This window comes from Doryrhamphus excisus, chromosome 1 (genome assembly GCF_030265055.1).
Source record: "Doryrhamphus excisus isolate RoL2022-K1 chromosome 1, RoL_Dexc_1.0, whole genome shotgun sequence".
Taxonomy (NCBI): domain Eukaryota; kingdom Metazoa; phylum Chordata; class Actinopteri; order Syngnathiformes; family Syngnathidae; genus Doryrhamphus; species Doryrhamphus excisus.
In genome coordinates this window covers 25,976,295-26,001,020 of record NC_080466.1, presented here as the reverse complement: position 1 = coordinate 26,001,020, position 24,726 = coordinate 25,976,295, and the positions used below count along the sequence as shown (strand labels likewise).

Sequence of the window (24,726 nt, the reverse complement as noted above, 5' to 3'; positions counted from 1 at the left end):
TTTGTTATTATTATTATAGTTATTTATTACTGATCGATTGATTTTCTTTTTTCTTGATTTGTTTATTTCTTTTTCATCTTATTTTGTGCAGAAAAATAAAACTTAAGATATTTGAGAACAGTGGAATGTTTTATCAGAGCTTTTCTTGTAGAAAATCAGAACCAAAGCACTGAAAAAGTTTGTATATTTTTCTGTTTTTAATAAATGCGTTTTTTGGGGGGGAAAACCTGATGCGGCCCAGCCTTGCCCAGACCCTAGCTCCAGTGGCCCCCAGGTAAATTGAGTTTGAGACCCCTGTTATAGATGATACACTTGATAAAATGATATATCTTTGTTATGATCTTTCCCCACCATATTTCCACATGCTAACTATTATATCGGACACGTAGGATACTTGCTGGCCTGCTTATTTTCAAAATAAAAGTAACTAAAAGTCTCACATAATGCAATCAGCCATAATTCCAGGATATTATTAAAAATCGGGGGATACACCGATTACCAAAAATGTCTTGCACAGCCAAACTTCATGCGGAATGAACCAATCCGTTTTCCGACCTATCACTCCAAAGTGGTCTAGGCCACTTTGGAGTAATAGAATCACTCCACAGAATCTTATTGAGAATAGAATAGAATCCTATCGAGATGTAAGAGAGTTATTACTGTTTTCATAGTGAGGGAATAAAAAACGGTTTTCTAAATACAATGTTTACAGACATGACACAGCACACCTATCCGTTGGTGTTTCCGTTGGTCGGGTGTTTCTCTCGCCCTGGACGCCGTCTATCGTCAACAGAGTCATGTTGTGGCTTCCATGCAGGTTTCTGATTGTGGGTCTGACTGTATCACTGTAGCTCAAAGCCACCTCCACCATGGCGGTGCCTGGTGATAGACGCTGCATGATGCCGTACACTGGACTAACAACACCTGCCTTCTTTGGGCCTTTATATATAGGCCTCAAATATACGTAGACCTCAAATATATATATATAGACCTCCAAAACCAATTCTGAAATGATGCAGGCACCCACTGAGTATTGTGTACGTGTATTTCCCGTGTGCAATGGAGACCACATGACAACCCATCATCTCACCCGAGTCGACAATAAATCCACCAGGTGGAATGACCTTGCTATGTATGCAATGTGTATATGTATGTGAATATTCATACATTTCTAGTCAGCATAGAGTATTCATCCTCACCAACCAACCAAAAAGGCTTTCACTCTTTTGTGGTGCAAAACACCAACACTTCCTGCCAAGCACGCATTCCTGATGAAGATGATGAAAAAGGTATTGAAGATGATGGTGATGAAGATGGCGTGAGGAGTGATGAGATTGATGAGAGCTCAAGATGTTGATGATGGAGGTGATGAAGACGATTGTGATGAAGAAAATGGTCAAGAGGTGGTGATGACGTGATGAGTGATGAAGATGTTAATGGAGAGGATGATGATGATGATGATGAGCGCTGACAATGGTGGTGATGAAGATGTTGATGATGATGGTGAGGAGTGACGATGACAACGATGAAGGTTCTCTCTCTCTCTCTCTCTCTCTCGCTCTCTCTTTCTCGCTGTCTCTCTCTCTCTCGTGATAAAGGGCGCGTGTGTTCCTCGCGCGCACCAGTCGCTTGTCACTCCGTGCGCGTGGAGCGTCGGTCCCAGCGCGCCTTTACGCGCGCATCTTTACGCGGCGGCAGCGGTGTTTCGGCACGAGCTTCCCGGCTCGGCGATGGACGACGACTTTGCGTCCAAACTTCCGGTGGAAGTTCGGGGGTCCAACTGGAGCCAGGAGTCTTCGGACGGCGGGGAGACGAGCGGCGCGTACGTGGCGGTGCGCTGCGTCATGGTGTCCGCGTACACGTTGATCGTGGTGGTGGGTCTCGTGGGCAACGTGACGCTGGTGAAGATCTTCATCAGCACGTCGGCCATGAGGAGCGTGCCCAACATCTTCATCAGCAGCTTGGCGGCGGGAGACCTCCTGCTGCTCCTCACCTGCGTGCCCGTCGACGCCTTCCGCTTCTTCTCCCACCAATGGCTGCTCGGCCAGGCGGCGTGCAAGCTCATTCCCGCCATTCAGCTCACCTCCGTCGGCGTGTCCGTCTTCACGCTCACCGCCCTCAGCGCAGACAGGTGAGCCGTTCTTCATCACCGTCATGGTCACTTCATTAGGCAACCTTAGCATGTTTACTAATGACTTGTGTTGATGGTCATTATTGATAATGTGGCTAATCAATGATTGGTCCTGAATTTATACGTATAATTACAGGCAATCATTGGTAAGAATAAAACCAAAATTTGATTTGATTGACAGACACTGTGATGAAGATGCAGTATCATCATCATCATCATCATCGTGATGTCACTTCCTGTTTTGATTGACAGTCACTGCTGTCAATCACATTTAGCAAAGCTATGCTAACAGGAAACTCATTTGACCCTGATGGCCTCTAATGAGCTTAATGAGTGCCCTAACGAGCTCAGTGACTCGTGAGACCAACATGCGACACGACTTTGGAAAGATGAGATGCAGTCTGATGCTTCCTGGAGGACTGTGGACTGTGGAGGTCTGTGGTCCAGGGTCCAGCAGGTGTCATGTGAAGGTCGACAAATGACCTTCTGGCGATGTCACATGTTTCTCAGGTACAAGGCCATCGTCAAGCCCATGGACATCCAGACGTCTGGCGCCGTCTTCTGGACGTGCGTGAAGGCGGCGTCCATTTGGCTGCTGTCCGTCCTGCTGGCCATCCCCGAGGCCGTCTTCTCCCAAGTGGTCTCCATGCAGGTAATGCTAATGCTAACGCTAACAACAACGCCTACCTCACCTTTGGCTCCTCCCCCACCAAGGGTCAAAGGGACAGCGAGAACGTGACCTTCGTCAACTGTGTCCCCTACCCGCTGTCGGACCAGATGCACCCCAAGATCCACTCCCTCATGATCTTCCTGGTCTACTTCCTGTTCCCGCTGGCCGTCATCTCCGTCTACTACTACCACATCGCCCGCACACTCACGCGCAGCGCACACGATATGCCCGGGGAGATCAGCGAGCACACCAAGAGACAGGTGAGGGACAGACAGGGATCCGTGTCTCAAGTCAGACGCTGTGGAAAGTTCCACGTCTGAATAAGAACGAGCTGAGGAATATTTACGAGTGGACGACCTTTGCTGGCGAACGTGTTTTATTCAAGGTCACTCTCAAGTGGCATCTTATGTACTCCGGAGGTGACCTTTCACGTGATGGCGTGGAGATGCCGTGGTATGCTGTGATATGATGTCACACCTTTCAAAGACAACAAACAAAAGAAGGCCTCAGGAGGTCAAAGGTTGTGAGGTTTTGTGGGCAAGCGGTGACCCGTGTGAGTGCACGTGATTGACTCGTGACCTTTCCGCTCATGTCAACATGTTAGGCTGCTAAAGATGCTAATGCTAATGTGTCCCACAGATGGAGACCAGGAAGCGTCTGGCTAAGATCGTGTTGGTCTTCGTGGGATTGTTCGCCCTGTGCTGGCTGCCCAATCACGTGCTCTACATGTACCGCTCCTTCCACTACCAGCAGATGGACGTGTCGCTGGCGCACCTGCTGGTCACGCTGATAGCACGCGTCCTCAGCTTCTCCTCGTCCTGCGTCAACCCCTTCGCCCTCTACCTGCTAAGCGACAGCTTCCGGCGCCACTTCAACAGGTCCCTGCTGCCAACCATCCTCCAGCAACGCCACGGGACCGACCGTCTAACGCTTGCTCTCCCTCTCTCTCCAGTCAGCTGTTCTGCCGCCGCCGCCCGCGCCCGGAGCGCCAAGCCAGCTACCTGCACAGCACCTCCCACATTCGCCTCACCTCCATTAAGAAGGCCACGCCCAGCGCTGCCACCGCCGCCAACGGCAGGCCAGAAACGGCCATGTGACGACGAGTGGGAGTGTGACGTCAAACAGATCCCGCAGCCCTCTGCCGCCATCAAGCCGCTAAGCTAGCTAGCATGCACGCTGATGAAGAAACATGGCGGTGCATAACGATGTCACCATCAGCGCACTCCTCAGGAGGAGCCTTCCTGCCATCATCGGGAAATCAAACATCAATCATTGCCCGATGATTGCCACACAATGCACCTGCGCACGTAGCGTTAGCATGTAGCTCATGACATGGTGTGCGGCTTCCATTAGTGGCGACAGGAAGTGAGAGGCAGAGGAGGGCGCCATTAAGAAGCAATCAGGAAAAGCAATCCGGCCTCACTTTTGCTGTGATGGATGGCGGCGGGGCAGGAAGTGGGGGTTCGGCGCTTCCTTTTGGGAACTCGCCGTCGCCATATAAAAGCTTCATAAGACCCACCTTTCACCCTCCCGACATTATCATCACTCATTCACGACATAATCAATGACATCATCATTAGCAGACGATCCAAAGTGTTGCTGGGCAAAGAAAACGATGAATAGGAGTCTTTTGTGTTGAAAAGTGTAAATGTAAATTAATAATAAAGTTTGTGTCTGCATGATGAATGACTGCCGCACTTTAGCATGTTAGCATATTAGCTCATGTGTATGTGTGTGGTTAGTGGGCATATGACAAGCTTGACTATCTCAGAGTCATCAATGGCGTCACTTAACTTTTTTACGACACTGCTAGCATGTTAGCTAGCATGTCAGGCATACACAGTAAATAAAAATAACATGCTGACGGTCCTGTGCTGGTTGTCGTAGCAACCATATTTCTAATGTCGACAAATACTAGTAACTACTCATCATTACAGTACAAATATAAAACGTATCAACGTACAAAAGTATGTAGGACATTTGTGGACATCATTCCATAATGAAAGTGAAAAGCAGGGCAGAGTGAGACATCACCTCAAGAAAACAGGAGGCCTCCAGTGGCATTTGCTCCCGTCTTTTCCACATCTGAGGGCGGGGTTCTCTTTTATCAGGACGCAGCAGGCAGTGCACTTGCTAAGGTGCACACACACACACACAAACACACACACACACAGTGGTAATGAATGTGAGAATGAATTAGTTTCCAATTATGAACATCATTTAGCTTAGCGCTTAAACAGCTAACAGGCATGAAAACATTTCTTTCATCCAATCACCTCTAAAATAAACACTTATGCTGCTGGCTGTGATTGACATGTACCTATTAACATATTACATATTTACAAGTACCTATTTGCATACACATATTTACATGACCCCATTTGCATACATAGATTTACATGTACCTACTTACATATATACATATACATATACATGTGGGTATTTACATAAACTTATTTACTAGGGCTGTCAAAAATAGTTTGTTAATGGCAGTAATAAAAATATCCCTAATATATATGATATACTAAGTATTTATATGCTATGTATGTACTTGTATGTCCAATATGTACAGTATTTATATGTATTTCCATGACTTTAACAGGGTTTTTCTTATCCTCTGCCGGCTTTTGGGGGGGGCACCAATGTGGGCGGGGCTATTCTGTGACTCCAGGAAGTAGCCTGAGATGCTAATGATGCTTGGTAGAAAACGATGCCACAAATGGTTGATTTTGTTGACATCACAGCTAAATGCTGCCACCGTGTGGCCGCCCACGAATATCAACTCATCTCTTCACCTTTGACCTCAACTCCAAAAACAAGGCCTCCTCCCGTTCACCCTTTCAGCACCGTGAGTCGGTGATGATGTTGGCGTGGGGGCGGGGCCTCTGCTCTATTTTGGGGGTTCAGCTGTCCACTTCATCTTCATCTTCGTCTTCCTCTTCTTTCTCCTGTTTGCTTGCACTCTTTGTCAGCTCCGTCTGGTAAGGAATCTTGTCTTATCTTATCTTATCTTACTTGATCGTGTCTAACTTTGTCTTATTTATTGATTATTTCATTACTTTCATCATTTTAAAAGCAACTTATAAACAATCAAAGTTGAATAAGTGACTAAGATCACAATTGATTCGCTGGAATTGACAGTGGGTGGAGCCTAAAGTTAGCATTCACTTTGGTCCAAATTATTCATTTATTTGTGTGTATTGTGTTATTAGTGTGTGTGTTTGTGTGTGTGTGTGTGTGTGTGTGTGTGTGTGCGTGTGTGCGTCACCTAGCTAAAGTTAAAGTGAGCAAACACCTTCAGCTGTCGCGTTTCTTAATTTAACTCGTGAGTCATCCGCCGCCATCTTGGCTCCTATGTCGCTGTCACACTGTGTTAGCGCATTAGCTTGTTAGCACCAGATGACGATGACAACATGAGTCTGGTTGCTTGCCAGCACACTGGTGACGATGGAGACGACGGCGAAAGCAACTGAGCTGTTGACGCCCCCCCAGCCCGAATTGGCGCCGACGTCACGTGATGATATCACAGAAGGCAGGGTGGCCCCGCCCACCGCTGTCCCCTGCGACCCCATGGAGGAGTTCCGCAGGCGACTGCAAGAGATCATCGGCGCCGACGCTCAGGTTAGCATGTAGTGTGATGCTATGACGTGTGTTAGCATCATCTGTGTTGCTAACACTGTGTGCTTGCATGTCATAGGCTGGCGAGGACATCCATCATGACGACGGCGGGAGTGTGGAATCAGGTGAGGTCATGTGACATGTCATGACAATGTCGTGGTTGCGGTAGTAACGGTAGTTAGTGATGTAAGTGTAAAAAATGTCATAAATATTCATGTAGCGGTTCAACTATCAAACTATAAAATAAAGCTAGCTAAAATGCTAATTCCACTTACCATGGAGAGATGTCTTGAAGTAACGTCTTTTCTTGACAAACTTCGGACTGTCCTACATTTTAAAAAGATACACAAAAAAATGATCAATACATTAAAACAGGCCGTTTTCACAGGAAGCACGAAATCCAAAGAAACACAGATGAATAGGTGCAGATTCTGGAAGAACTTTGTGTGCTGGTTATTGTGTGTAACTGCTCTATAGGAGTCCACAAGTCAATACAAAGGGTCAATACAAATATCGTGGTTGTTGATGCAGAGTATTCCGGCGTGGCGGCCAGTCTGAAGGAGGGGGCGTTGTCTCCTGAGGACAAGCTAGAACATTTGATGAGGAAACACGCTGAGCTGGTAATTTTCTACTTTTCTACATTTCTATATCCTGTATCGTGTCTACACTCAAAAAATAAATGTTTAGCTTCAACAAAAAAAAATCAACGCAACAGTTTCCATTAGTCTTAGTTAGGACAACTTAATTTGAAATTGCTTTGAACCAACAAGCAATATTGCATCGCACAAATTAGTTTTTCCTCTTCACTCAAAGCTTATTTTAAGTACTGCTTACTGAATAATTGTTGTCATAGGGACAAGTTTAAGTTCGTAACTCAAAAAATATGTTAAGTCAACTGACATTTTATTCAAAGTAGTTTAATTTGTTGTCTACTTAATTATAATAACAATGCACACAACTTTTTAAGTAGCAGTAACTTTATATATATATGTATATACTACGTATATACAGTATATGTATATATATATGTGTGTGTGTGTGTATATTATGTTACCAAGCTAATTTTATTAAGTCATGGCAACTTGAATTTTGTTTTAAGCTTACCAACAATAAAATTTGAGTGTATATGACATGCTAAATTAAGTCCATGTAATAGCCAACATTATTATTTGAACCTAACTTAAAAAATAAAGTTTGCAACTTAGAAAGTTTATCTAAATCAATTAATTACATTTTTTACATTGCATTTATGTATTAAATCAAGTGGTGTCAACAGATACTCTGAATTACTTTTTAGAGTGTATACACACTCACCCGTGTGTGTGTGTGTGTGTGTAGTTGTTGTGTAGGCGTGGCGATGAGAAAGAGCTCCAGGTTCTACGTAAGAACGTCAGCATCCTGCAGGGCGAGCGACGGCAGCTGGAGAGATTGTGCACGGAAGTGCAACATTACTACAACACACTCAGGGTGCCGCTCACACACACACACACACACACACATTACACGACCTGAGCACACTAACAGACCCCCCCCCCTCCACACCCGCCAGGAGGAGGCGCTGGTGCGCTGCAAGGAGGACGAGGAGAAACGGAAGGAGATGACGACTCACTTCCAAAAGGTTCTGAGTGAGATCCAGACGCAGATCGAGCAGCACAGCGCCCGCAATGCCAAACTGTGCGGCGAGAACGCCCACCTCAGCGACAAACTCCACAAACTGCTGGAGCAGTGCGAGCGCCGGGACCAGGTAAGGGGGCGGGGCGCTCCCCGGGACCCTGAACATCATCTCAACGTGTGTGTGTGTGCGTTTGCAGAGTCTGGAGAAGATCAACCGCCATCGCGACCTCCAGCAGCAGCTGACGGAAGCCAAGCTGGAGCAGGCCAACGCGCTGCTGGCCGAAGCCCAGGAGAAGCACCACCGGGAGAAGGAATACGTGAGTGCCGCCGAGGCTTCACCACACCGCGATTCGCTCCCGCTCATGACCACTGTGCTGCTGCTCTGTCTCCCCCTGGTGGTCGGGCCGCGGCGGTGCACGCTGTAGCTGCTTAGCGAGGCCGTAGACAAAACCAGGAAGTGCTTCGCTATGAAGGAGCAGGAGCTGACCATGAAGAAGAAGGTAAACACCTAACGTCTCTCTGCTCTCCTCACTAGTTACTGCACCAGGCGGCTGAGTGGAAGCTGCAGACGCGCACACTCAGCGAGCACGCCGCTATCACCCACTCGCAGGTGAATACTCACGGCAACGCCCACCGAGCCGACGACACGCCCCCAAATCAGCAAGAAAACAAACACGCCGACCACACGTTGGCGCGTCAGACTCGGCCGTCACATGACACCAGAAGATATCTTCTCATACCTTTGAACGTGACCAAGAATCTTCTAGAAACCTGACCCGTGTCCTTGGCCTTGTCCTCCTCCAGTTGGCCCTCTACTCCAAGAAGTTTGACGAGTTCCAGACCACGTTGGCGAAGAGCAACGAGATCTACGCTCGCTTCAAGCAGGAGATGGACAACGTAGGAGACGCTTTTGCTTTGTGTTCTCCTGTCCTCACCTTCGTGCTGACATTCTGTCTTCCTGTCTCAGATGTCCGAGAAGATGAAGAAGATGGAGAAAGAGTCCAACGTGTGGAAGTTGAGGTTTGAGAACTGTAACAAGGCTCTGACGGACCTGCTTGAAGAGGTGGGTCACATGACCTCACCTTAGCACGTTAGCATCATGGATGAGGAGACAACACGTCTTCTACTTCCTCTTCCATTTCTTGTTCCTCTTCCACTTCCTGTTTCCTGTTCTGTTTTCACTTCCGTTTCCTCTGTCTCTTCCTCTTTCACCTCCTGTTCCTGTTCATTTCCTGTTTCTCTTCCACTTCCTCATCCTGTTCCTGTTCTATATCCTGTTGCTGTTTATCCAGAGAAGTGAGAAGGGCAAAGAGTACGACGTGTTCGTCCTGAAGATCCACAAGTTGGAGAAGTTATGCCGTGCTCTTCAGGAGGAGAGGAAAGTTCTCTACACGAAGATCAAAGAGGTCCGCCAAGCTAACGACGATCTCTCCTCAAATCTCATCACCACTTCCAACCCGGATGGACCCGGACCCGCCGCCGTGCCGCCCGAGGCGCCACTGACAGAGGACATGGAGCGTCTGAGGGCGGAGCAAGCCAAGCTGCAGGAGTTTGCCGACGCCCTGATGGGGTCGCACGCCGCCGATGGAGACGATGAACACGATGATTTGGACTTGGACCAAGACATTGTAGCCTCCGCCTTCGCCCACTTCAGTAGCAAAGGTCACCACCGAGATGATGAACACACATCTGAAGAGACTCAACCAGAACCAGCTGTACAATCAGAACCAGAACCAAAACCACAACCAGAACCAGAAGTAAAACCAGAACCTGAAGTAGAAACAAAACCAGAACCAGAAGCAAAACCAGAACCAGAAGGTGAACCACAACCTGAAGCAGAATCAACTCTGGAAGCAAAACCAGTACCAGAAGTAGAAACAAAACCAGAACCAGAAGCAAAACCAGAACCAGAAGGTGAACCACAACCTGAAACTGAATCAACTCTGGAAGCAAAACCAGAACCAGAAGCAGAACCACAACTTGAAACGGAATCAAATCCTGAACCACGACCAGATGAGGTCCTCAATGAAGCGGTGGAGGTCAAAGTGGTGACCCAGACGCCAAACGCGGAGGCTCCGCCCACCTCTGAAGCCACACCCCCTCCAGCCTTTCCCAAGAAGAAGAAGAAGAAGACTGGCAGGAACCTTTGAGTGTGTCCGTGTGTCCGTGTGGGCGTGTGTGCGTGTTGTTGCTGTAATGTAGCAAACGTCCACTAGAGGTCAGTGTCTTCTTGCAGAGCACGGTTGGTGACGTACGTCACATCGATGCTAAAGGAAGACAACGTTCATTTGAAGTGAAAAAGTCTTTCTTTTCCTAAAAAGAATAAAATAATTACAACTTCATTCTTTCATTTTTAATTTTGGAGTGACGTGACAACTTAAAAGTAAGTCGTGAAATGTGTTTACAAACACACGGGGTGCTAGCATACCAGATTAGACCTGCCTTGTCAGCAAGCTACAATAATAACAATAATAATAATAACGTTTTTATGTTATTGTTTTATGTTGAATTATTACTTTATTGAATGGAGGCAACTGGACTTCTTCTGGAAGTGAATGAAGTAAATACAAAAAAAAGAGTAGCCTGCTCACCAAGCAGTGATGACACAATGAGGAAGGCCTTCATGAAGAATCAACACCATCAAGAAGAAGATCAAGAAGGTCAGTTTGTGCAGCGGGACAGGTCAGAGGTCATCATCGTGCCGGAATGCGGCGTGCTGCGCCGGGAGTGACAAGGTAAACGATGCCTGTCCTCTCACAGCCGCCATTAAGCTGAAGATGGCGCCATTACGTGCGCGTGAGGTGCACGTGGACACGCTGCAGCAGTAAAGTGCTGAGTCAGCAAACACACACACACACACACACACACACACACACACAGCTCTAAAAAAATGAGGTGAACATTTAGACTTTGGTACTTTTGGGTTTATTTTTATCCTTCAACATGCTGCACACAAACACACACAACAGACACACACACGGACACACACGGACAAACGGTGTTGATGATTTGCTTTTGTCAATCAATCAGCTGCTTAGCGCCCTCCTGTGGCTCAATTTTGTCATTTCATTTTTTTTCAACCAATCCTAAAGTGTCCCGTTTTGTCCAAATGAGTCTTTGTCTTCGGAGTCCTCTGAAAGGAGCTTATTTGTCTTCCCAAAGTGATCCAGGAGGACTTCCTGCTAGTCATTATCACCTCCGAGTCACAGCGTCCCAGTGAAGCGTGTCTCATGTCTCGGGGACACACGGCGTCTCTTGTAGCGTTAAATGAAGAAAAAAAAATCAATGTGAGTCAATATGAAGGCTTGACAGCTTTCTATGTTATTTGTTTGTTTGTGAGGCCTGAGGCCAGGTGCATGAGTGCGCCCCATCAGGAGGCCTCGCAAAAGCGACCTTTTCTTCAACATGTTTTACGTGTCGACGTCTGTTAGCGCGCTAGCTGCTAACATGCCGGCTGACATTTGTGGCGCACAACCACCCACGCTTGTCTCCTTCACCGCTAACAGTTAGCCCGGCGCCTCGGGGGTGCAGACGGCCGCTGTGTTTAGATCATGACGTCTCGTAACTTCGTGTTACTTCCCGTCAAAATAAAAGTTCCCGAGCTGCAGAGGAAGCAACGGAACGCTGTGCTCCTGTTGAACACGCATGCAAGGAGTGCTGATGCTAAGCTAGGCTAACCTCCGAAGACGAGCATCACATGACCACATCAAACATGACGACATGAAACTGATCACACATAAAAGGAAGAAGGACATTAGCATCTCAGTGGCTAGCGCATGCTAACGAGTGTTTTCTTGGTTACACTCGCTTAGCCTGGTTGTCATTTGTCATGCTACATGGAGGTTAGCTTGTCGCTAACTCGAGGCGCATGTGCGGGAGCTAGCACTGCTAACGCTAACAGACGCTGGGGCTTCACAGGAAGTGCGTCCCGGCTCTGCCCTCAGGGACTCTGCTGCTCCATGTTGGCGATGAGGGGGTCCTTCTTGAAGAAGTGCAGACTTCTGACGGAGCGCCACACGCCCACGTGGTCGCTGGCTGGCCTCCCGGGGGTGGCGCCCTCCTTGTGAAGATGCTCCCTCTGCATCTCCACAGCTTCCTCGTCCGTCATGACGCCCCCTGCTCCTCCTCCCAAGGTGACCTCCAGGCCCCCATTCAGTGGAGGTCCCTCATTTTCTGGTTTCCTGTCGTCGGGTGCGCTCTCCTCAGCGTGGCGCTCAGGCGTCTCTTGGTAGGGCTCGCCAGGAGGGGGCGCCGCATCCTTCTCGCCATCCTCCAGGTCCTCGTAGGAGCTCTTCTTCTTGGTCTCAAAGAACTTGACAACGCAGTACGTGATGGAGCCCACCGTGTTGACAATGACTCCGCCCACAAACATGGCAGTGGGCGCCACGTCGTTGAAGGCCAGCATGCCCACAGTGATGGTGGCGATGCTCTTGACCACGCCCACAAAGCTGGTGGTGACGGCGGAGTTGATGTAGGTGCAGTGGTAGGTGGTGAAGTTCATGGCGCAGCCAATGAGCACGCTGAAGAAGAAGATGGTGGCCACCCGCGGGTCGCTCCAGCCGCCGTACGACCACATGTTGACGGCGTCCATGGAGATGACGGCGCACACCAGCAGCACCTGCACACGTGCGTACACACAGAAAGTCACCTGGACAGGAAGTGGGCGGCGGTGTACAGTATGTGCGCCTTACGGGAGTGGCCATGATGGCGATGGCGTACTGTGCCGTCAGGGGTCCGTGTTCGCTGTCCGCGCTGGTCTTCTGGATCACGACCAGGTAGGAGGCGTGGATGATGACCGCCAGAACGCCTGTCACGTAACCAAACGGGTCGCCACTCAGGTCTCCGGCACCTGATGGACCGCAAAGAAACTTCGTGAGGACGTGACCACGCCCCCAAACTACACTTACGTATATTAAATTCCGATATAACATGTTGATGTCATGCAGGTGTCATGCAACCATTTACCAGCCAGCGCAGCGCCCCCGGTGGTGATGAGCACGGCGGTCACCACGCCAGGGGAGGGGACGCCGTTCTTGAGGACGCAGACGCCGATGGAGAGCGTGAAGAGGGGCAGGCAGCGTTTGAAGACCACATACATGGGAAGGCTGAGACCCCGCAGAGACCACAAGGTCAGCGTGGATTGCAGCGTGGACAGGATGCACACCGGGGCGAACTCCTATGAAACGAGCATTAAGCATGAGCGTCACAGCGTTGGCTCCCCCTGCTGGTGAGCAGTGGCATCGATCACATGCAGATACTGTACAGTGCAGTACTACATCCCTACACGCTCCTGTGGCATGGAATAAATATAGAAGCATATTTAGGGCTTTGACGTGGATTGAGTTGCGGCTGAACAACGGCAATTGATGAGAGAAGGGGGCGGAGTCTGGAGCTGAGTCCTCATCCGATCACTTATTGCAAATGTTGATTCGAAATGGGCCGTCAACGTTGCAGGCCATAATCATTTACATGAAAAGCGTAGATCTGCAGTACATTGTTGATGGGACTTCATCTTAATCATAGGTTGCTATGCTAACATGATGAAATATGATAACAACTCATTTGCATATTCTTCACACTAAACATTTCCAACACACAAAGCACGTGAGTATATCATAAAGAATATAGAATAAACTTCAGGTCACATTTCCCTCCACTGCAAACAGTGACGACAGCTGATTGATCGCCCCTCTCAGCTTGATCAGTGGCGCTGATTGACAGCCGATCGATTGCTCTGACAATCGGCCAAACGAGCCGTCAATCAATAAATCGGTCAGACGCGGCGGCGGCGGCATGGAGCGAAAGCACGGACGTTGCATCCAGGAGGACAGAAGTTGAGGTAAAAGTGTGAGATGTTACCTTGAAGAGGCTGAGGCTGAAGGGGGGGATGGAGACCCTTCCGGTCCTCCTCAGGACCTCCAGGCCGAGCGCGGCCGTGCTGCACGTGCACAGCTGGATGAGCGTGAGGAAGCGGAAGTGCAAGTTGCTGATGAGGAACTTCAGGAGGATGTTCAACGTGCCCGAGAAGACGCCGTGCGCGACGGCCACGCTGATGCCCAGCAAGCGCCTCCTGAGCACGTCCATGGCCGCGCGCAACTTCGCTTCTGACGGAGGGAGGCGGCGCGCACGGAGCCGGGAAGCGCTGGAGGGGGGGCGGGGTGGGGGCGATGGGATGGGGGATTTTTCCAAGGAAGCGCGCTCACGGCGCTCGCCTCCAGCACGCGCAATCCAAGAGGAAAAAAGCAGACAGTGATGAAGAGGAGGGAATCCCTGGAAGATGGGGGGGGGAGTGGGCTGACCCGCAGAAAGGAAGTGTTTAAAGTTTCGTTCTAAAGTCATTTTATTGGGGGAGGAGAATCCCCCCACCCCCACCACAATGGAGACGATTAAAACTAAACAATTTATCATTAAATCACTTGGAGACCACGAGGGGGGGTCAGAGGGGGGCTTATCCAGCATTGGCTGCTAGCATCCAATTAGCACCAGAAGATTAGCAACCGGCAAGATTAACACACGCTCATTTTACCGCAAACACGCTCATTCACACCCCCACCATTCTATACTTATCCAATCAGTACTTATCTCCAAATTACTGCATTTTCCTGCATACATGCTGGAGTATAGACTCCATCAATGTGGACTATCCTTACGTTACACTGACTGCATCATCTCAGCATTGTACATGTACTCAGGTTATATAACTGTCAGTGTATTAGCATTATATAGTAAGTGTAAACTCAGTGTATAATGTTAGCGCACTAACGTGTATAATGTTAGCACACTAACGTACTGCACCAACACATACTAAGTACATTTATCCTGCCTGCCTGCTTCACACCCCCGCACCGGGGCTCGAACACAGGACATTCTGTATGGGAGTCAAAAGCCCGGAGTCAGCGCGGCTCTGAAGGCAGAGGGAGTGAGGAATTACCAGCCTGGCTGCCGCTAACATTGTACAACATGTACTTATGTTAACATATAGTAATGCTACACTTACTGCACTTACAGTAGTGTGTTAGTGTACTAACGCGTACACCATCGGGATAATGCTCCAAATTGTCCATAGGTATGAATGTGAGTGTGAATGGTTGTTTGTCTATATGTGCCCTGTGATTGGCTGGCCACCAGTCCAGGGTGTACCCCGCCTGTCACTCCAAAACAGCTGGGATAGGCTCCAGCATGTCCGCGACCCTCTTGAGGATAAGCGCTAGAAAATGGATGGATGGAAGTGTACTAGCATTATATAGTAAGCATACACAAAGTGTATAATGTAGTGCACTAACATTGTACAACATGCATGCTGGCATTCCACAGTAAGTGTACACTGAGTGTATAATGTTAGTGTACTAAGTCCCATGCAAGTGTGCATATTGAGAAGTGCACTGGCGCTGGACAATTATCAGGAGGTCCGGTCAGCCTGCATGAGGACGGGACGGACGTCACAGGAAGTTGTCCCAAAAAGACGTTATTGTCCACGTTGCGTCATCGCCTCGGAGAGGTCACGTGACATTAGTGTGGGCGTGTCCCTGTGGTGGCGGCCGTCAGACATGTTGGCGTGTAGATCTTCACTGTCTCGTCCCACGAACAGTCCAGGACCTGACCACGTGCACATACATGAACATAAAGCTTAGTCACATGACCGTTGATGGCGTGCACACACACACACACACACACACACACACACACACACAGAGCTAAGAGCAGTGTAGAGTACATGAACAAGGAGTCTCTAGAGACCTGACAACATTTATCACATCAACACACAGTCTGGAAAGTGGGTGTGTGTCCATAAAGGGTGATCCATCTCTCTCTCTCTCACACACACACACACACGCACTTCCTCTGGTGTGTGTGTGACAGTGTTGTGAATTCAACACAAAGGGCATCAAGTGTAACAACAAATAATACTTCACACACACGCTTGCTTGTTTGCTAGACAAGAATGTCTCTCACACACAGGTCTGTGAATGGTCGCCATGGAAACAGATTGAGTCCTGAGGGTTGTTTATCAGTAAGCTAGCTGTATGCTACGTGTATGCTACTACACTGAGAGCCTGGCGAGCGCTATAGACCTGGTTGGGGATGTGGAGGTTGAAGTCCAGTCCGCACACAAACTCGGAGTGGTGGTCCACCGTACCAACAAGATGTTCCTCACTCTTCAAGTCCCAAAACCTGGAAGACAAGCAGACACTTGGGGACCACTGACCCACTTGTTACCAAGGGAGCGCCTCCGGGGGGGCGCCCCAAAGCTCAGGACTTTACAACTTGATGAACGCTTCAAGTGTGTGTGTGTGTGTGTGTGTGTGTGTGCTGATCCAATGCGAGTCTCAGTGTTCCCTGGCTGGAGATTTAATCACATTTGTAAAGTGGATGAGTGTTTGCTGCGTCAGGACTCACACACACACACACACACACACACACACACACACGCAGGGGAGAAACAGTGGTTCAATTAGTGTGATTGGCCGCTGTTGGCCGCCGTCCTCAGGCGCTGTTTTATTGCTTCTATCAGTGCTGCACAGTCGTCTCTCTCAACGCTTGTCCTTCCACACACGCTACATTGTACATAAAACACACCACTCATATTATACTTCACACTATTCATGACTACATTAACCACTACACTGGACATCAACCGCTGCACCAGCCACTGGTCATAGTCTACATGAAGCGCTAGACTAGGCATTACTCAATCTACGCGAATCTATAGACGAGGCACCAAAGTCATAGGCTGCATGGACCACTAGACAAGGCTCCATACCATAGTCTGTATGAACCACTAGATGAGGTACTACAGTCATAGTCTGCATGAACCACTAGACGAGGCTCCATACGATAGTCTGCATGACCCACTAGACGAGACACTATAGTCATAGTCTGCATGACCCACTAGACGAGGCTCCATATCATAGTCTGCATGAACCACTAGACGAGGCTCCATACCATAGTCGGCATGAACCACTAGACGAGGCACTATAGTCATAGTCTGCATGAACCACTAGACGAGGCTCCAAACCATAGTCTGCATGAACCACTAGACAAGGCTCCAAACCATAGTCTGCATGAACCACTAGACGAGGCACTATAGTCATAGTCTGCATGAACCACTAGACGAGGCACTATAGTCAAAGTCTGCATGAACCACTAGACGAGGCACTATAGTCAAAGTCTGCATGAACCACTAGACGAGGCACTATAGTCATAGTCTGCATGAACCACTAGACGAGGCTCCATACCACAGTCTGCATGAACCACTAGACGAGGCACTATAGTCATAGTCTGCATGAACCACTAGACGAGGCACTATAGTCATAGTCTGCATGAAGCACTAGACGAGGCACTATAGTCATAGTCTGCATGAACCACTAGACGAGGCACTATAGTCATAGTCTGCATGAACCACTAGACGAGGCACTATAGTCATAGTCTGCATGAACCACTAGACGAGGCTCCATTCCATAGTCTGCATGAACCACTAGACGAGGCACTATAGTCATAGTCTGCATGAACCACTAGACGAGGCACTATAGTCATAGTCTGCATGAACCACTAGACGAGGCACTATAGTCATAGTCTGCATGAACCACTAGACGAGGCACTATAGTCATAGTCTGCATGAACCACTAGACGAGGCACTATAGTCATAGTCTGCATGAACCACTAGACGAGGCACTATAGTCATAGTCTGCATGAACCACTAGACGAGGCTCCATACCATAGTCTGCATGAACCACTAGATGAGGCACTATAGTCATAGTCTGCATGAACCACTAGACGAGGCACTATAGTCATAGTCTGCATGAACCACTAGACGAGGCACTATAGTCATAGTCTGCATGAACCACTAGACGAGGCACTATAGTCATAGTCTGCATGAACCACTAGACGAGGCACTATAGTCATAGTCTGCATGAAGCACTAGACGAGGCACTATAGTCATAGTCTGCATGAACCACTAGACGAGGCACTATAGTCATAGTCTGCATGAAGCACTAGACGAGGCACTATAGTCATAGTCTGCATGAACCACTAGACGAGGCACTATAGTCATAGTCTGCATGAACCACTAGACGAGGCTCCATACCATAGTCTGCATGAACCACTAGACGAGGCACTATAGTCATAGTCTGCATGAACCACTAGACGAGGCTCCATACCATAGTCCGCATGAACCACTAGACGAGGCTCCATACCATAGTCTGCATGAACCACTAGACGAGGCTCCATACCATAGTCTGCATGAACCACTAGACGAGGCTCCATACCATAGTCTGCATGAACCACTAGACGAGGCACTATAGTCATAGTCTGCATGAACCACTAGACGAGGCACTATAGTCATAGTCTGCATGAAGCACTAGACGAGGCACTATAGTCATAGTCTGCATGAACCACTAGACGAGGCACTATAGTCATAGTCTGCATGAAGCACTAGACGAGGCACTATAGTCATAGTCTGCATGAACCACTAGACGAGGCACTATAGTCATAGTCTGCATGAACCACTAGACGAGGCTCCATACCATAGTCTGCATGAACCACTAGACGAGGCACTATAGTCATAGTCTGCATGAACCACTAGACGAGGCTCCATACCATAGTCCGCATGAACCACTAGACGAGGCTCCATACCATAGTCTGCATGAACCACTAGACGAGGCTCCATACCATAGTCTGCATGAACCACTAGACGAGGCTCCATACCATAGTCTGCATGAACCACTAGACGAGGCACTATAGTCATAGTCTGCATGAACCACTAGACGAGGCACTATAGTCATAGTCTGCATGAACCACTAGACAAGGCTCCATATGTACCGTATGTAGCGGACTGCAGTGGTAGTTGCTGGGATGAAGCGCGTTAACAACTACATCAGTAGTGATTAAGGCTGATGTGGCTTGAGCACACGGAAGTAGGTGTGCACGTGTGGCATCCATACAAAGCCATGTGGTCTTTTGTGGTTGGTTGCCATGGTAACGAGTGATTGAGACGCTATTGTAGTGGTTGTGTGTTCACCTGTCAGCTTTGTGTGCGGCTAATGAAGATGAGCTCACACGCGCTATCTAAAGCAAACACGTCCTGCCGCTTGCTAGCATGGACGTGCTAACGCTGTGCAACCACACAATGGAAGGCGCCACGTGATGAGCATGGCAGGGTGCGATCGGGGATCGCCTGTGCAGAAGAGGCTAACGTGCTAGTGGCTAACAGGCACCGGAGGTCAGCAGGGGGTCAGCGGGAAAGATGAGTTACGTGAACAACTACGTCACGTGTCGCATGGACTGCTTGCTTACATTACAAGATGAACGCCACCGCGGGCAAATGCGTATACGTCCATCCCATAATGAAACAGCTGTGGAGGGTAAGATCAATACCACACCAGGCTTGATGACGGAGCGCCTGTCATTGCCGCCATCTTGGCCTCCAGCTTCCACGCATGCTCGCCACGGTTTGACCTCACGCGTGATGATGTCATTCAACTTCCTGTCTGCGAGAGGATGTCGAGCACTCGTCAGTGATCAAATTAAATCTTTCACGTCTTAAGCACAAGAAAAGAAGGTGTCATCTTTCCTCTTTCACGCCATCATTTCTCCTTCATTCCTCGATTCTTTCCTCATCACGCCATTCTTACTCCATTCTTTCTCCATCCCTCCATCATTCCTCCTTCCTTCTTTATTCCCGCACCACTCCTTGGTGGTTGTGGTGATGAGCGAGGTGACACGCGTTATTAAGCGTTCCCATGACACCTGATGTAGGGGCGTTCCATCTCATCTGACTTAACGAGGTGCTGTGCCCCCCCCCCCTTCGGTGATCGCTGCTGATGACGGGAGTGTCAGCAGAAAAGCAGTCAGCTGTGGAAGCTTCTGCAAAAAGTCGGCTTTAGTCACCTCTACCTCAACCGGACCTTCGCCGTCACGGTCTCCACGTAGATCTTCACCAACTAGATCCTCTAACGTCCTCATTCAGCCATTAGGTCCTTGAGCAGCACACATGCAGCAGTGCTTTAAAGTGTGTGTGTGTGTGTTCTTACCTGACAGTGAAGTCGTAGGAGCAGGACGCCAACAGGCTGCCGCTGAATGGCGAGAACTACACACAAGATAGCGAGACAAGGGACGTCTTTATTTCAGGACTTGCTTTAGTCTTCGAGTGTATTTTATGGATTTGTCATAAACATGCGGCACTCATCTCTTTTATTGAACGGAAATATTGCTGATGTCTGCCTGCTCCATCTCGCTCTCTCGCACACACACACACACACACACACACACACACACACACACACAGCGAGACGTTGCAAGCTGTGTACCTTGACTCTACGGACGGCATAGGTGTGGCCTCTCATTTGATTGACAGGCTGTCTGACGTTCCTCAGGTCCCAAACGCGCAAGCTGCGGTCCACTGATCCCGTGACCACAACATTCTTAACACACACACATGCACACACACTGTCAATTACATCAATACACAAAAGCACCTTTTCAACATTAAAGTCACCTGGTCATATTTGCACCAATCACAGCTCAGGATCTCGGCGTCGTGCGCTGGGACGACCAATCGACACACGCCGACCTTCACGTCCCAAACCCGGAGCGTCCCGTCACCTGACACGGACACGAACAGGATTCGCATGGTTACAATAAATCATGCATGGACGCATGAATGGATGATGGATGGATTTCATGGGCAAATGGATGAATAGATGTGTGAATGGACAGAATGAATGAACGAATGAATGAATGGGTGAACAGATGGATCAATGAATAGACAGATGGATGACTGAATGAATGGATGGATGTTTGGACAGATTAACAAATGAATTAATGGACAGACAGATGGATGGACAAATAAACAAACGAATGACTGGATGAAAGGACGGACAGACAAATGGATGGATGCATGAATGTACAGAAGGATACTTGGACAAATGAATGACACATTGACAGATGAATGGATGGATGGGTAGATGACCAGTGGACAAAGATGGATGATGAATCCATTGATGGATGGACTGGTGAATGAACAGCCGAATGGCTTGATGAACGAATGAATGAGTGGAGGACTGTGAAGAAGTGTAGGTAGGTATGATGATGATGATGATGTTGTATTCCCACTGCGGCAGCAGGGTGAAAATGATGCTGATTATGATGATGATGATGTGTGGCTTTAAGTGAGCGCGTGCAGAGCAGATGATGAATTTAATAGGATTAATTAATGAGGAAGAGGAGGTGAATATTTCTGCTCCTACAAGGAAGGAGGAGGAGGAGGAAGGGATTAGACCAGCACATTCATCATCATCATCATCCTCCTCCTCTTCATCCTTTACTTGTGCTCACTGGCCTTTCAGCATCTCCTCACTGTGACACACACACACACACACACACACACACGAGGACGCTGATGATTCCATCAGCAGGTTGTCAACACTGTCGACTTCCACAAAGTTCTCCAACGTGTGGCTCATCCGTTCAAGGAAAGGAGAGGGGGGGGAAAAAACTTGAGGGACATTTGCCAACAGAGCGTCGTGTGGCGTGGGCGGCTGTGGAAAAAGGTTTGAAGTGCACAGCCTCTGCAGCTGCGTGCACGTGCACGTCCAGGACCGCCTCCATGGCGAGATAACACTAACCAGCACCTTCTGGATCACACCAGACGCCATGTTGGACCGTTTAGTTTTCAGCACACACATGATACTTTGACACGCATGCACGGAAAAATACTTACATTTACTGAAACACACAGACGGAGGGTGGTGCCTGCATTGGCTTTCTTAAATACAAAGTAAAAAAAAAAAAAAAAAAAGGTGTTCATGTTGGACGTAGTGACCTTTAGTGAGAGAGTGTAGCGTGAGCAGCGTTTGAGGAGGATTACGGAGCTGCTCCTGGGAGATAACTGACATTATGGAGAACGTGCAGCTTCAAGGCAAACCGCTGAGGCGGCCATTTTCCCCGTGGACGCCGGGTCACCAAGCAACGTGTGCTTTCATCGTAGTAGCTGAGGTGTTGCAGCAATCCATCCCGTAATTTAGCTGTCACACACGCACCACTACTTTGGAGATCTCTTTCCAATATAAGCCAGCTTGCTCAGCTGCTAGCGTGTTATCACATGCTAGCATGTTATTATGGATCATTGGTAGCAGGCTGTGAGCAGGTTGCTAGCATGTCGTTAGTGACTTGTTTGCGTGCGGTTAGTGGGTTGTCACCATGTTGTTAATGGGTCGCTAGTATATTGTTAGCAGTTTGTTAGTGGATTCCTAGCATGTTAGTGGGTTGTTAGCAGGTTGCTAGCATTTTTCAGTGGGTCAGCAGCGTGTTAGTGGGTTGTTGGCTGATTAGTGAGTTGTTTGCGTACGTTTAGTGAGCTGTTAGCATGTTGCTAGAGATTGTTAATGGCATGTTGTTAGCATGTTGTAAACAGGCTGTTAGTAGAGTGTAACCATGTTGTTAGGGGTCGTTAACATGTGTAAACAGGCTGTAAACATGTTGTTAATTGATTCGTAACATATTGTTAGTGGATTGTTAGCGGGATGCTAGCATGTTCCTATTGGGCCTTTAGTTGTTGGGGTTGCTAACGGGTCATTAGCGTGTTGATCGTGTGTTGTTAGCGGGTTTTCAGCATGTTGTTGGCGTATGTTTTTAGTGTGCTAAAATGATCGGTGATGTGAAAGAGCAAAGTACCTTCTAAAAGCTGCTCACAAACTCATCAAGTGAACTTGTTAGCTCACTTGTTGGATCATCTCTCTCATGTGAGAGCTGACGAAAGCACACGTCAATCAGCCGATAGCCCCGCCCCAGGACTCCTACGCAAGCGGCTAAGATAACGAGCGCTGGCATCCCTCGGGGTCCCAACTAATAACTCTCATCCAGACCAGAGTGGGGGGGCGGCGCTAGACTGAAGGTGTCATGTGACTTTGACAAACAAGTGTGCCCTGAAGAGAACCTCAGCTGCACACACACTAAAAAAAAACAAACAGCCCAACAGTGCCACCTGGTGGTGATATTCGGTCATTAACATCCACCCTGTGTGTGTGTGTGTGTGTCTGTGTTACAAGTCATGTTGCTTTGCCGTTAGACCTGTTTCTATGGTGACATTGTGACTGACCTGAGGCTGAGGCAAAGCATCCTGGGATGTGAGGTGACCAAATGGTACTGTAGATGACCCCCTGGTGACCTGTGAGTGTGGTCAGCGATTGGCCGAGGGCGGGGTCCCACTGGAGAGAGGGGGCATTGAAGAAGTCAGTGAGGTCATAGGTCACAGGCTAAAGTGCCAACAAACTGACCACTTTGGCGGTTTGATCCCATGATCCTGACACAATGACGTTCTCTCCTCTCGTCTGACTCCAGTCGACTGCGTAGACCTACACACGCACACACATTCACAACAATGCCCCTCCTCATCCTCCACCCGCCTTCTGTGTGTCACCTCTTGTGTATGTTCCTTCACAACCCTGAGGGGGGCGCCGTGATTGGCCGTGTCCCACACCTGCAGGCTGCCGTCTCCGCCACCCGCCACCAAGACGTGCTCATTGGCTTCGCTCCACGCCACATCAAAGAGGCCGTCGCTCCACTCCCAACTGACCACACGCCAATCAATGAGTGACACTTGTGATCAATCAGCAGCTAACGGGTCCAATGCCCGGTCTCGTATTATATAATGCCTGGCCTTTAAGTTTAAATCTTGGGGTGGAGTGTCGTGAAATCAAAACCAACCTCCGTACAAGGTGCACTCCGCCAGGCGTGTCCTCCAAGACCAGCAGCGAGCCACAACCTGCAAAAAGTCAGCTGAGGTTAAAGGTCAGGAAGCGGAACGTGAAGGGCGTCTCTGTGGCGACCTGCGATGCCGTAGTGCTGAGAGGTGGCACATGCCAGCCTGCTGGCCAAGAAGGGCGACGCCTCCACCGCGTAGCCATGACGAGCCGGACTGCGAAACACCTTTGTATCCATCTAGACACACAAGAAACTATTACACATAAAAACTCACCGCCAAAAAGGGACAACTTTAAATCACATTTAGCACATAAGAAAAACATCAAATGCATGTTAATTAGGAATAGGAAATACACTTGTATACTTGTATCATGTGATCCTAACATGATAGTAAGAAAAACTGAGAAATTCATAGAAAAAAAATCTGGTATGTTGTACTTAGACTTACTTCAAATGCCAGTTAAATATACTCACAGTGAAGTGGTTCTTTGTAAAGTAAAATACTTACCTGCATATCTCCTGTTTATTGTCTTTGGACAATTTTAAAAGGAGCCACATAAGCCAGGACGCGAACCTTTAGCGCTCTTGCTTCACAGACAACAATTAGGAGAACAAAAACGTAATTCAAGTCATCACTTGGTAATCTTGTTTATCAATCATCCGTAGATAAAAACTTACACTTGCCACTTTTTCGGAAACTGCCATTCTTGCAACACTTCCGTATTCGTCTTCTTCGTAGGCTCTCGGTCTTTCCTGATCGCTGTCGCCGCCAGGTGGCCAATCTCGGAACAGCTGTAGCCTTGCCGTTATATAAAATATAATATACAGTGCTAATCTTACCAGAACTGCAAACTATCTGGACTTGAAGCACATCAGCGTGCAAGTCTTACCTCCTGTGCCCATTCCTGTCGGCAATCGGGAAAAAGTTAATACACAGTTTTTCTGTCACAATTAGAAATCATGGAGGCCAATCAGAAGCTTTGAAATTTACACA

General features: G+C 48.5%; 4 protein-coding genes across 8 annotated transcripts; 2 read left to right on the top strand and 2 right to left on the bottom strand.

Annotated features, from left to right (window-relative positions):
- Positions 1-1,706: 1,706 nt before the first annotated feature.
- nmbr (neuromedin B receptor) lies at positions 1,707-4,438 on the top strand. Its single transcript, XM_058075623.1, has 5 exons — positions 1,707-2,131; positions 2,642-2,783; positions 2,846-3,061; positions 3,441-3,679; positions 3,754-4,438. The coding sequence occupies exons 1-5, from the start codon at positions 1,731-1,733 to the stop codon at positions 3,896-3,898; spliced, it is 1,143 nt and encodes a 380-aa protein (XP_057931606.1). The 5' UTR covers positions 1,707-1,730; the 3' UTR covers positions 3,899-4,438.
- A 1,257-nt stretch (positions 4,439-5,695) lies between these two features.
- On the top strand, positions 5,696-10,375 carry LOC131131286 (beta-taxilin-like). 2 transcript variants are annotated; one of them, XM_058075878.1, is made up of 11 exons: positions 5,696-5,782; positions 6,236-6,422; positions 6,499-6,544; positions 6,951-7,039; positions 7,758-7,886; positions 7,969-8,163; positions 8,231-8,350; positions 8,569-8,643; positions 8,838-8,930; positions 9,001-9,096; positions 9,326-10,375. In XM_058075878.1, exons 2-11 carry the CDS (start codon positions 6,249-6,251, stop codon positions 10,181-10,183), a joined length of 1,875 nt encoding a protein of 624 aa, XP_057931861.1. In that variant the 5' UTR covers positions 5,696-5,782; positions 6,236-6,248; the 3' UTR covers positions 10,184-10,375. The 2 variants fall into 2 exon arrangements, with proteins under 2 accessions (XP_057931861.1, XP_057931867.1); XM_058075884.1 differs by lacking the exon at positions 8,569-8,643 and adding an exon at positions 8,459-8,533.
- Positions 10,376-10,975: 600 nt separating this feature from the next.
- slc35d3 (solute carrier family 35 member D3) lies at positions 10,976-14,140 on the bottom strand. The gene is made up of 4 exons (XM_058080565.1): positions 13,893-14,140; positions 12,999-13,209; positions 12,725-12,882; positions 10,976-12,651 (listed from the first exon to the last, which is right to left on the bottom strand). The coding sequence occupies exons 1-4, from the start codon at positions 14,115-14,117 to the stop codon at positions 11,974-11,976; spliced, it is 1,272 nt and encodes a 423-aa protein (XP_057936548.1). The 5' UTR covers positions 14,118-14,140; the 3' UTR covers positions 10,976-11,973.
- A 207-nt stretch (positions 14,141-14,347) lies between these two features.
- On the bottom strand, positions 14,348-24,487 carry pex7 (peroxisomal biogenesis factor 7). 4 transcript variants are annotated; one of them, XM_058071011.1, is made up of 12 exons: positions 24,411-24,487; positions 24,241-24,320; positions 23,858-23,969; positions 23,736-23,793; positions 23,449-23,599; positions 23,306-23,383; positions 23,128-23,236; positions 20,527-20,633; positions 20,339-20,452; positions 20,063-20,118; positions 16,106-16,205; positions 14,348-15,629 (listed from the first exon to the last, which is right to left on the bottom strand). In XM_058071011.1, the coding sequence occupies exons 2-12, from the start codon at positions 24,244-24,246 to the stop codon at positions 15,543-15,545; spliced, it is 978 nt and encodes a 325-aa protein (XP_057926994.1). In that variant the 5' UTR covers positions 24,247-24,320; positions 24,411-24,487; the 3' UTR covers positions 14,348-15,542. The 4 variants fall into 4 exon arrangements, 3 of the variants coding, with proteins under 3 accessions (XP_057926994.1, XP_057927010.1, XP_057927002.1); XM_058071027.1 differs by having other exon boundaries at positions 24,241-24,316; positions 24,411-24,473; XM_058071019.1 differs by having other exon boundaries at positions 24,241-24,329; positions 24,411-24,469.
- Positions 24,488-24,726: the final 239 nt, after the last annotated feature.